Source organism: Mobula birostris, chromosome 7, assembly GCF_030028105.1.
Source record: "Mobula birostris isolate sMobBir1 chromosome 7, sMobBir1.hap1, whole genome shotgun sequence".
Classification (NCBI taxonomy): Eukaryota; Metazoa; Chordata; class Chondrichthyes; order Myliobatiformes; family Myliobatidae; genus Mobula; species Mobula birostris.
This window is the reverse complement of record NC_092376.1, coordinates 133,565,737-133,578,704: the sequence shown is the minus strand read 5'-3', so window position 1 is coordinate 133,578,704 and position 12,968 is coordinate 133,565,737. Positions and strand designations below refer to the sequence as shown.

The following is a 12,968-nucleotide window of genomic DNA, read 5'->3' as shown; positions in this document are numbered from 1 at the left end:
GGATCATGGGACAGGAGGTCCAGGAAGAAAGACAAGGAGGGCGGCGGGAGGGGGGACCCAGAGGATGGGCAAGGGATACCCCATTCTTCTGTGCCATTTCTAATTTCTTCAGCTGCTCTTGATTGCATTATTTTCCCATCCCAGGAATTAGCCTAGTGAATTTCTTTTGGACTGCCATCAAAGCCAGTATATCCTTCCTTTAAAAAAGGGACCAAAACTGTACTCAGAACTCACTACATTTGTAATAATACTTTCCTACTATTAAATTGCAATCTTCATCCAATAAAGGCCTAACAGGCATTTGCCCACCTAACTACATTCCACACTGTACTCCTAAGATTTTGCCATTCTTGCACAAAACCACCTAGATTTCTCTGTACTTCATACATCTGCAGTCCTCAGCTATGTCAATAAGTCTGCTTTATATGTACTTTTCAAGGTTTTTTTATATATCTTTAAAATGATCAAATTTTCAGTATAAACAATTTCAAAATTCATCATCAGAAAACACACGAATAACGTAAGTAGTATAAGTGTTAATCCATTATCAATCAGGCAAGATGGGTTTCATAAGATTTAGAAGCAGAGCAAGAGCAATTATGCAGCAGATTGGATGAGTTTAACCTTGGCCAATCAAATGTTTGTAAGCTTTCACACTACTTAAAATTCATTTCAACAAAAGCTTTAATTTCTGGGTTTGTACATTTTGCCATATACTTAATTGTGGGTATATGTACATTTTTAACATAGTCATTCCGTTCAGTATTAGATTGTTTATTCAAACATTTTGATCCTTAAATAAATTTAACAATACTTACCATTCTCCTTGTATCCACTCCATCAGTGACAGAAATTGTAACTTTCATAATATACTTGGTCTTGTGTTAAAAAGAAAAGAGAAGAATTTAGCTGGAGCCAACTTAAAATTTTTAACTTCTTTCATTAAATATAGAATGGCGAACTACCTCACGGTTCTGTTGTGATAACATATGACTGAGCTCACAGATACTTACAATCATATTGAACTAATATTTAAAGCAGTTTGTAAGTGATATTGATGACATTTAATAGGTTGTCAATCTAAGTAATCACCTCACAAATGAAAGAGAGCTAACGCTTCACAGATTTGGAAGGTAATCTCTTCCCTCCTTTGATCCAGAAGCTCACAGGCTGAAGTCCCTGCCTCACAGTTGCTTCACATGAACTTGGGAAACATTAGTGGCTGCAGGCATCCCATCAAAATCAAATATGTAAGGAAAGTAGTCGAAAATCGCTCTTCTCATGTTGTCTGGCTTGCTAAATATTTCCAGCATATTCTCCAGCTAAAATTGATAATGTTATGAAGAAGATGGTAGATTTTGGCCCATTACCTTGTTGTCAAAATGGTGATGTTTGTATCTTTGGGCAAATTGTCACCAAGTCTGCAAATCTATCCGAACTGATTATGCTGGTAGTATTGTAGCAGCCCATCAGTTAATTGGTGCAGGAGAAGGGACTCAGAATATAGGCTGGGATTGGTGTTCAGATCAAGGCTAGAATCACTGGAATGTGGGTCCAAGGTAGCTGATGCAGGAAGTAAAGAAGATAGGCAGTTAGACAGTAATGTGGCTGATTATAGAGATCACTGAAAGGATTAGATTGAGCGAGCAGCAGCAACAATTTTCTTTAACTTTGCAAAGGGAAGAGTACTTATATGCTCCCCAGCTCCCGGTCAGCTAAGTCACATTCCCTGCTGAGCCTAACAAATAGTTTCCTTAAGCATATCAAGGCAAGCCAATCTTGGAAAATGATTTTGAACAAGTGTGTCCTTTTTAAAATGAGAATTTTAACATCTGTTGCAGTCAGCAGTAAAGAAATCATGTCATCTGTCCCTCCTGAATATGAAAAGAGATGAACTTCCAGGTATCACAAACACAAGAAAATCTACAGATGCTGGAAATTCAAAGCAACACACACAACATGTTGGAGGAACTCAACAGGGCAGGCATTATCTATGGAAAAGAGTGAACAGTCAACGTTTCGGGTCAGGACTCTTCATCAGGACTAATGAAGTGTCTCAGCCTGAAACGTCGACTGTTTGCTTTTATCCAAAGATCTGCCCGACCTGCTAAGTTCCTCCAGCATTTTGTGAGTGTTGCAGTTACAGGCAAGTTATCTCTTATAGCCATAATACACACCTTTTATAGTTTAGTTATGAATCCGAAAATCATGGGTTAAAGTCCTTTCTAGAAAGATTTTGCAAAAGCTAAACTAATATGTCAAATTTTAGCCTGAATTGCTAACTTTAAGCATTGCTAATCCAGCATACATCACAAGAGAAGCAAAATTTTCCTTCAATCACTGTGAAAAGCAAAGCCATTGCCTTTTGTTCCTATCAAAAACTGCTTCCCAGTCATCAGTTCCATCCCTCTCCCAAACAATTGGCTAAAACTGAACCAGGGTGTTAACCACCTTGGTGTTACAGTATACCTGACCTCAAGATGAACTTTGAACCCTCCAATCACCTGTTTTCACCTCTTAATAAAGCCAAATACAAGCGCTGCCAAAGAAAAGGGAAGAGGACAGCCAAAGATTTTGGAATGGAGTGGTGACAAGAAAGAAACTGTAGTTAAAAGTATTAATTTTAAAGAAATATAGTAGATTAATTGTATGAGCTGGACTGCAGCAAATGGATTTCAAGGCAGGCCAATGTAAAAGTACTGAGAAACGATAGCTTAAACAATGTTCTCAATCATGAAGTGCTAAAAGGAGCGAAAATCCAGATAGGCCTGGGGATCCACACACAGAATATTCAAATAATCAAAAGCAGTAATAGAAATTTATTCAATACAAGATAGTACACAGATATTATTGGACACCAACTAGACTCTACAAAATGGGGATTGTTGATATTAATTTATGCTGGAAATGTAAAAATAAGGTGGGCACATATTTTCACATGATTTGGGTGTGTTGCATGGTTCGTCCATTTTGGTGTAAAGTTCTTGATTTGTTGGGGAATTGGTCGTTTCCACACTCCCCTTGTGCCCACGGCTTGGTCTCCTGGGTGATGGAACAATGATACCTAATGTAAACAATGACAAGTTCACTATTTTAAAGGTGGGTCTCATCACTGTTGCAAGAATTATATTGCAAAACTGGAAAAAAAAACAGATGTCCCACTGTGAAGGAATGGACTGAGGAAATGATTGAGATTTCATCATATGAACACATGTTGGGAAGAATTAACAGTGAGGGAAAAGTGCAAGACGCATGGGATCAATTTTGGTTGTATGTTAATTTAAACTTAAATTAGAACTTCTTTCTGTTTCTAAATTTTACTTGTTTTCCTGTCATGGGATGGCTGTGTAAATATGCTATACTCTATCTGCTCTATGACATGCTGTGCTGTTTTGTAAAATAAGAATAAATAATAATAAAAGTTTGAATTACAAAAAAAAAGCAGTAATAGAAAGTCAGCATCTATATTCAGAGACAGGTGTACTATAAACTTTAACGACTATCGTTTAGTGACTCTGACATCCGCAATCACAAAGTGCTTTGGGAGTCTGATCATGAAATGTATTAACTCCAACCTTCCAGACAAACTCAACCCACAAAAATCCACCTACTGCAACCAAGACTATGGCAGACACCACCTGTCTGGTCCTCCACTCATTTCTGGAGCATCTGGACTGTATTTTAGACTATTGACTTCAACTCCAACTTCAATACCAGAAAACTCATCACCAAACTCTGGACCCTGGGATTCAATACTGTTTTCTGCAACTGGATCCTTGACTTCATTGCCCAACAGACTGCAGTCAATAAGGACAGAGAGCAACACCTCCACCAAGGTTGGATCCTCAGCCTCCTGTACTCCCTGGGCAGTCATGACTGTTTGGTCAGATTCTGCTCATACTCCATCTACAAGTTTGCAGATTATAGAGGGCTGTATCTCAAATAACAATGAGTCAGACTATAGGAAGGAAATTGAGAGCTTAGTAACCCGGTGTCATGACAAGAAACTTACCCACAGTATCAGCAAAAGAAAAGAGCTGGTCATTGACTTCAGGAAGGATGGTGGTGTTCATGCTTCTCTTTGTATCAGTAATGTTGATTTTGGGAGGGTTGAGAGCTTCAATTTCCCGGGAGTGAACATCACCAATAGCCTGTCCTACTCCAACCACGTAGACGTCACAGCTATGAAAACGCATCAATGCTGCTACTTTCTCAGGAGGCTAAAGAAATCTAGCATGCCCCCTTTGACGCTCACTAAATTTGACAAACGAACTATAAGAAGTATCTTATCTGGATTGCATCACAGATAAACATCTGGTAGGCATCTGAGCCGCATGTGCAAGAAACGGCAAAGAGTTGTGGACACAGCTCAGCACATGGCAGATGCCAGCCCTCTTCCACAGATTTTGTCTGCAAATCTCGCGACCTCATTAATGCAGCCAGCAAATCGAAGACCCTACCTAACCCAGACATTCTCTCTTCTCCTCTCTCCCATTGGGCAGAAGATGCAAAAGCCCTTAAATGTGAACCGTCAGTTCAAGAACAGCCTTTAACCCACAGTTACAAGACTATTGAATGGTCCCCTAGTATGATGATACAGACTCTTAACCTTACAATCCACCTTTTAATGATTTTAATCTTATTGCTTATCAGCACTGTCTGTAACTGTCGCACTTTATTGCGCATTCTGTAGTTGTTTTTCTTGTTCTGTCTCAATGTGTGTAATGATTTGATCTTTATGAACAGCATGCAAAACAAACTTCTCACTGCACCTTGTGACAATAATAAATCAATTCAAATTCCAATTAAAAGCTACATGCTTAGTCTACATGCCTCTATTGTTAAAATACTTCACAGACAAAAGCTCTCCTCAATAATGGTAGCTGACCCAACTGGTAATAAAAATGTGTTCATATACAGTGCATGGCACAATGGTCATAAAAATACACAGAGAGAGTTCAAACAATGACTGAATTTTGCAGCTGCTGTCTTTCAGTCGGAATGGAAGACTCCTGTATATTGTGGTTTCTTTATAACCTTTTGATTCAATTATGCTTTGCAGCCTTTCTTCTATTCTAAATGATGTTCTTACATCATTTACATAAGGCATAGATGTTCCACATCTTTACATAAGGCATATTTCATTAAGCAATAAGCAACAATCTTTGAACGGATTCAAATCTTTAGTTAAAGTTAGTTCATCCAATATTCAGAGATGGGACTTAAGTCTTTTAAAACTATTGTCAAGCCACATTTCTAAGTTACCTCACGATCCAAATTAATTGCAATCTCGACAATGCCTGTGTCTGGTTGTAAATTGAAATACACTGCATCTGGTCCAGACATTAAATAGGTCAGTTTGTCATGATCTGCGTCAGTCGCAATTAGTTTATACGCTTCTGCACCTAGAAAAATAATAAAATTAACTATTAATTTTTGATGTATTGAAGTAAGTTATTTTAATTGATTCAAATATCATACATATTTTTAAGGTTTCAGGACAGAAAATGTACATTGACACAACAGCACGCATTTTTTCCCAAGCTGCACTTCTGAACCAATCTAACTGGCCATCTCGTAATCTCAAAAACTACCCTGTCCACTTACAGTATTTTAAAATATGGCTGGCCAGGAGAAATTTGTATACCTGGCATGTGCCTTTATTTCCATCACCACATAATCTGGTTGCCAAGCCAGCTTCAGAGCTGAAGACAAGACCAGGTAATGGACCCTCTCCCAGGAAGAAGTTGATGGGGAGGAAGAAACCAGGAGTAGAAGTAGACCTGGTTGTTTCCATTGAAATTCTTTCCTTCCTGTTTCTCCACTAAAACAAGTAAAAACCAATTCCTCAACAACATACACAAAATGCTTGGAGGAACTCAGCAGGCCAGGCAGCATCTATGGAAAAGAGTAAACAGTTGACGTGTTGGGCTGAGACCCTTCATCAGGACGGTTTCCAATTCCTCATCCCTTTTTCAATTTAGCAATGCTAAAACTGCATAGTTAAACCATAGGAGCCTAATTTACACTTTAATGTGGATTTTAGGATGTCGCTGCTGAACTTAAGAATATACACAAGCCCTTGGGATGGCTGTATTTAATGCTATACTTGAGATGTCACAAGCTGAGTCTACTGCAATGAGATAGTGAGGACAAATGGAGGCTGTGATAGAGAACTGGCAAATTTCCTCCTATTTCCTGCTCCCTTATCCTTCTAGATAAAACAGTGACAGAAATAGCAAAGGAAATTGGGAAATGAAGTCAAAACATGCTCTGGCTGTAACTTTTCACCACTATTACTGAATGTCCTTCCTCATCAGTCAGCTGGCAAACAAGCAAGCCTCAGGTCATAGCTCATCAGCCTTTTGTCTAACCAACTTACTCCCTTGTCCTAGGACACCAAGTTAAGGATCGTAAGTCCCTAGCAACTGAAGGTCTTGAAGTTGCTTCCTCGGCCTGATTTGTTAACCATTTGTTTGCATGATACTCTAACCACATAATCTTGGGCCCCATCCTTTACTGATGCTGGTGTAATAATCCCCGTGCAGCACCATACAAGAGTCCTGATGGCTGTGGGTACATTCCACATATTGGAGGGAATGATGGCAGTGGCCCTACAAAGTGTTGGTGACGATCCCTGACTCGTCAGACTGGTTTGATGGTGGGTTTCAGGGACTGGAAAAAAACCTGTAGGTGTAAGAAAAGGAAAAGAGGGCGCCGCAAAGCCAGATATTATCTTGGATTTATAGGGAAATGGAGGGCAGGGATTCACACAGACCAAAACCTTTGATAAATTCTAGTTATGGCTGGTATGGCCTTCATAGAGTGTACGAAACATTTACAGCTGTGGTAATGCAGACATTCCATTGATGGATATTTACCTAATTCCCATCAGACAATACAGTACATAAGTTCTGACAACACAGGACAAATACAATTTTCTCTATATTGTTGACTTAATTTGTGGTAGATTTTTATGAATTATAATAACACAGTCTTAATGAGCAGCAAATCCTAGGGTTCAGTAATAAATTTAAATTTATAATTTTGTGTAAGAACTGTGTTCACATAAATAATGGCCCTCCGCTGTTATTTGGTTGGGTTTTAGGGAGGCTTGATATGGTTTTGTCAAATGTAATGGCCCTTGGTTTTCTGATGCATCTGTGAAAGTGTTGCTAGTGAAATCAGAACCAGTAGGAAAAGACTCTTGGATGTTAAGGTCAGGAGATCTCCTACAGGTCTTCTGAAAGGTAGAGCTAATGTATATATATAATTTTCATTATCCTAGACAATACCAAACAGGACAAAACAAGTTTAGCACTCTTGCCAATTATTTTTTTTCTCAACCCTTTGTATAGCCTTTAATTATCTTTCACATTGCTTATTAATATGTATAGGAATCTGGAAATTTTGTAAAAAGGTAAGCTATGGAAATTTTTAAGTATAATCTTTCTTTTAAAACACTGTGGTAATTCTCAAAGGCTTTACTCTTCTTCAAGAGCACTCACTTAAATGAACATGCTTAAGCCTAACATATCATTATAGTGTCTTCTTTCCCCAGACTATAGCATCTGATGAAGGGTCTTGGCTTGAAATGTCAATTCTATTGCTTTCCATAGATGCTGTTTGACCTGCTGAGTTCCTCCAGGATTTTGTGCATGTTACAAAGCATATCCTATGGTTGCTTATAAGCAGCACAAGGTTCTCAACAGCTACCATCCAGAACCACATCAGCAGTTCCTGCCACTGCTTTGCAAAGTACTTCTTCAAGCACTAACAGAGACAGCTTTTGGGGAGATTCAGGAAGATTTTAACTGGGTGTACTATTGTGTGCCACTGAAAATTAAATCTTTATAGAGGACAGCAAGAATCTTCAGGTTCAAAACAGTTATGATAAAAAAAAATGTGGGTACAGAGGCATTTTGGGAACTTAACTGAAAAAATTAAAAATTAAGACACTTGTCTGGAACAGCATATTAATACTACCAACCTATCACCTCCTTGATTAATTTATGACATTGGGCCTCAGCAGGGTACATTTAATTTGTTTGCTTTGATTGACCACAGTTATTTTCATTCCTTTAATTAGATAAGAAGATCATGCTTGTGATTTGATTGTACTCAGTAACACTATTAGTTTCAGAAACTGCTGAATTAACCCACAAACAATAGAAGCTTCTGATGAACCTGAAGACCATAAGAGCTGCTCAAACAATATCTGTGCCTGGACCAGAGGTTGTGGGAATATGGGAAAAAATGTTCTTGGACAACGTCTACAATAGTTTTGTGAAATAAGCATAAGGATTTGGCACCTTTCAGAAGCTGAGCTGAGAGTATGGGCAAAACTGTGCATGGTCTAAGGGCCATAAACCCAAATGAGGATCAACAAACAAAATATTTATATTATTCATGAAAAGTTGATAATTTTGTGAACCACTGCCTGAATAAAAATATTAAATTTTATTTATATTAAAATATAGGATATCATTGTTAGAGATATGGGAACAGATTCAAACAATTGGAAAAGTCGGTATACAAAAACTTTGATTTAATCTGAAGGCAATAAAATCTGCTTCCATGTACATCTGAATGGGAATGATTCCTAGTCAATCCAGAAAGAATGCACAAGATTTTTACCACAACAAGATTGAGGAGATTCTGATGAGATTGATAATTTCCAGAGAGGCTGAAGGTTTTTAACATCAATCTGAACACTGCTTCAACAAAGGACTTACAGAACTTTTTGGTGTCTATGTGGTCTTTAACGTCAGAAACAAATATCACCTCTCTATATGTACTCAGTAAGTAAAGTGAACAGATTGCATTGTCTTTTGGGGGTGAACATTGAATCTGTAGCTCTAGGGACACTTCAAAACTAAATCCACCTTTGCTGGTGGATTTCTATTATTAGGTTGATACAACACAAATAAATAATTGTATTTTTTATAGTTTCATCATACAATGTATGTACTGAACCTACACAAAACATATTAAAATAAACATCCATGGTCAGAAGATAAGATCCTTCATCATTACAGTATGTAAAATCTAAGTACAGTCTTCTGGCATGTTTAGAAATTTATCAATGGTTTTGAAGGAAAAAGAATTGTTATAAATATTAACAGAGAACTAACCTACTGGTGTATCTTCTCTAACAAATATAACAGACATATTGCTGGCAAATTCAGGTACACTTGCAGCAGCAGCTGAAATGAAAAAAATAGAAGATTGTTATATTCCAGCATTACAATTTCTAGGTGAGACATATTAGCAGCATCAGAAAAGAAAACAAATACAAATTGTATTAAGGATAGAGTACTTCCCTGGCATATATGACGAATAAACTCTTCTCGGGCTTCCAGCCAGGTACAGGCATCGATCATAACCAACACTTATGATAAACCCTGCCATCTTCATTGAGTTGGTCATCGAAACATCGGATATATACTTGTACCCAGCTGGAAGCCCAAGAAGAGTTTATTTGACAAATTGTATTATTACTGCTATGGTCGGTATTGATCACATGCAGATGAAATTAGTCAGACATCTGCATGATGGAGTTTCAATGCAACAAAATGGCCTGGAACTTTATCTGCAGCTTTATTCACGTGCAAATCAAGTGGCAGTAATCAATGCACTCGGCAAGAGGTGTAGGCACAGTCCATTGTTAGTTTCCGTAAAATGCTGCATCCACAATTCTATGCGGTTTCTTACAGTCATGGCAGAGCAGTTGCCATTCCAAGTCAGGATGCATCCCAAAAAAATACTGTTTATGGTGTATCAATAAAAATTGGTGAGGGCCAAATGAAACATGAAAAATCTCTTTACTGAGGACATAGAGGTATTTGTGTACTTCCTTGGCCATGCCGTCAGTATGGTTGGACCAGGGCAAAGTATTGGTGATGAATTAGAGGCAGAGATGAGCTTTCTTGACTCCAGTGTCTATGTCATTGGACTAGGAGAGGCTATAGGTATTTTTCGCCCCTATGAAATTGGAGCTGTCATCCTCAGCACCACTGATGTAAACAGGACCATGTGCACCACTCTCCTTCCTGAAGTCAATGTACAGCCCTTTTCTTTTCCTGACCTTGAGGGAAAGGTTATTGTCATAACACTATCTCCCTCCTAAACTCTGACTCATAGCACACTACTATGATATCATCTGCAAACTTGTACAGAATCTAGCCATATAGTCATGAGTGTATTGGGAGTAGAGCATGTGACTGGGTATGTAGCCTTTGGGGTACCAGTGCTTAGAATCATTGTGGTGGAGGTGTTAGTGCTTATCCTTACTGATTGTGGTCTGCTGGTCAGAAAGTCAAGCATCATGTTGTAAAGGGAGATGTTGAGTCCCAGGTGTAGGGATTTGGTGATGAGTTTGCTTGGAATTATAATGTCGAAGGTGGAGCTGTAGTCAATAAGCAATAGTTAACATAAGTGTCTTTACTGTCCAGATGCTTCAGAGGTAAGTGTAGGGCCACAGAAATGGCATCCACCATTAACTGTTATGGAGGTGGGTGATTTGAAGTGGGTCAAGGTTGTCTGGGGGCTGGAGTTATTCTGTGCCATAACCAGTGGCAAAAAGCTACAGGTGATACATTACCTTGTTTATCTAAGATACCAGGAAGATAGCTGTCTTCTTAAAAAAGATCATTATCTACCTGCACTGCACTTTCCCTGTAACTGTAACACTTTATTCTGCATTCTGTTGTTGTTTTACCTTGTGCTACTTCAATGTACTATTGTAATGATATGATCTGTATGGACAGTATGCAATAAGTTTTTCACTGCACCTTTTGTTTTGTTTGAGAGGGGCTCATAACTTTACTTCTTTGTATCATGTAGGATACAACCATATGCACCAGATATTAATCCCCAGCTGAACAATGTTTGAGAAACTCAGTAGGTGCAGTATGATACTGACCAAGGGCTTATAATAAAACCAGGAGAATGTAATTGGAGGGGAGAAGACCTAGAGTGAGTCAATAATAGCATAGACTTTTACAGGTAGCTGAGACACACTCTCATGCCTCCCATCTCTTTGTTCAGGTAGATATCACAATCTTGTGATCCTGTCAAAGACTACCGGTGAGGTTTCGACACAAACTGACCTCACAACGGGCTGAGTGACTTCTTTCCATGTTTCAAGTGGACCAGATTTGCTTTCAAGTGTTTTCCAGATAAACGTGAAATCAGCATGACAAGGTATTAATTCAAATACAGCAACGTCTTTGGACCTCTGCTGACTTTGTAACCTCACTAAATTGCTCTAAGGTTCCTTGTGCTAAAAATAACACAGAACTTTCAAACTTCCCATCTTAAATTTAATATTGTACCTTTCACATGTAGAAGAGCAAAAAGGAGAGTGCACATTATTTTGTCTGAACCCATCATCTACAAAAAAAAATATTTTGATTAATAACTTCTCAGAGAAAATCAAAGATTTTAAGCACACTTTACAACAAAATTACAAGTTAAATGTTTTACATAAATACCTTCTGATTAATCTGCATTGCCTTTAACTAGCATGTACTCTTTTAGACAATGGGAAATAGACCAAGAGACATAAACTTTGCACAGTGTTTGGATTAAAATATTTATTAAATACATTCATTATTTCACCATTACATCATCATACACAACACTGCTATAGATATTTCCTGTACAGGCTTGGGCTCTTTATTCTTATAGCTTACTTGCCAGTCGAAAGCCACTTCCACCTTGCCAGTTGTTAATTGGCCCATTCAAGGGACGTAGCAGCTATTTCCCATTGGTTGCCTTGTGTGTCATGGCAACCATGTCTGGCTTTGTGTGCCTCAGGGGTACAAGAATAGCAAGTGCGAGAGACTCGCAGGCTTGGGGCATTGTGCATTAAGCAAAACATTGAAAATGATAGGGAAACACCAGACAGGATTGTGTGAGGAATGTCAGGAAGGAGTCAGTAGAGCATGTAGTTTTGTGTTGGAGGAAGTATGGGATACAGAGAGAGGTGATGAGAAATAAATTAAGGGAGTTGGGGATGCAGGAATTCACATTAAAAGGGTTGCTGGGCATGGGTGAGAGAGCACAAGTCCGGGTATTTTTAGCGTTTTTAAGGGGTACAGGGGTTTTTAATAGAATATGACAAATAAACAGGAATAGGATACTAGGATGGTCAAAGATGGGAGGGTGAAGTGTAGGTTTGTGTGTGTGTGTGTGTGTGTGTGTGTGTGTGTGCGCGCGCGATTAGGTGAAGGGATTTAGAATGTATGTCTAGTGCACATTCTGGAGCAGAGGGTGGCGGTAATGCACCATTAAGCTGGATGCCAACCGCCGTAAAACAAGATACAGAGAGAGAGAGAGACTCGCAGGCTTTCCTTTGTCTCCAGGGGTTCATCTTCACTATGAGATCACAGCCAGTGCAGAAGAACCATTGGGAAAGTTTGCTGCAGATATAGGAGGACCCTGCATGTACTTAGCTAAGTATCTGTTGAATGTTTAGTTTTGTAGTTGTGTAACTTGGGGAGACTTAATGAAGTACCCTTTGAATTTGAAGCATTACTAAATGTTTAGTATCATAATTTTTGTAACTTAGGGTGGCTTAGATGTTTGGTTGATGTTTCACTGTTTGATTGAAATAAATGGTTAATGTGCTTATTCATAATCATTGTCTTTTGTCTCACTTACCAAACCCATGAATCTGCTTCCTCGTAACACTTGGAGGATTCTTGGTACACTCTTCCCAAATAAAACATAGAGGTGTAACAATAAAATGTATTTAAGATCTGCTCAGAATTATTTCTGAATCTTGTGCAGACAAATTCTCTAATCTCTTCCATTGGTTGATTTAATGTCATTATAACAGCTGTTGGCAAAAAAATCAAAGCAATAATCTCACTATACTTCCCAAAATTTGCAGTTCACTTGGCTCCACTGCACCTTCATGAGTGCTTTTCTTCAGTCTGCCGAACATTTACAGGGTGCTCAGT

General features: G+C 38.5%; 1 protein-coding gene across 3 annotated transcripts in view; it reads right to left on the bottom strand.

The window, feature by feature from the left end:
* cdhr2 (cadherin related family member 2) overlaps positions 1 to 12,968 on the bottom strand; it is a 138,824-nt gene that overhangs the window by 109,035 nt on the left and 16,821 nt on the right. Inside the window, exons 1-5 of one of the 3 annotated variants that reach the window (XM_072263782.1) lie at positions 12,667 to 12,677; positions 11,337 to 11,394; positions 9,135 to 9,206; positions 5,266 to 5,405; positions 819 to 878 (exon numbers count right to left, since the gene is read on the bottom strand). In XM_072263782.1, coding sequence (XP_072119883.1) covers positions 819 to 878; positions 5,266 to 5,405; positions 9,135 to 9,206; positions 11,337 to 11,394; positions 12,667 to 12,675 — 339 coding nt within the window. In that variant the 5' untranslated portion in view covers positions 12,676 to 12,677. Of the gene's footprint in view, positions 1 to 818; positions 879 to 5,265; positions 5,406 to 9,134; positions 9,207 to 11,336; positions 11,395 to 12,666; positions 12,678 to 12,968 lie in introns of those variants that run through there. The other 2 variants (XM_072263783.1, XM_072263784.1) reach the window with 2 other exon arrangements.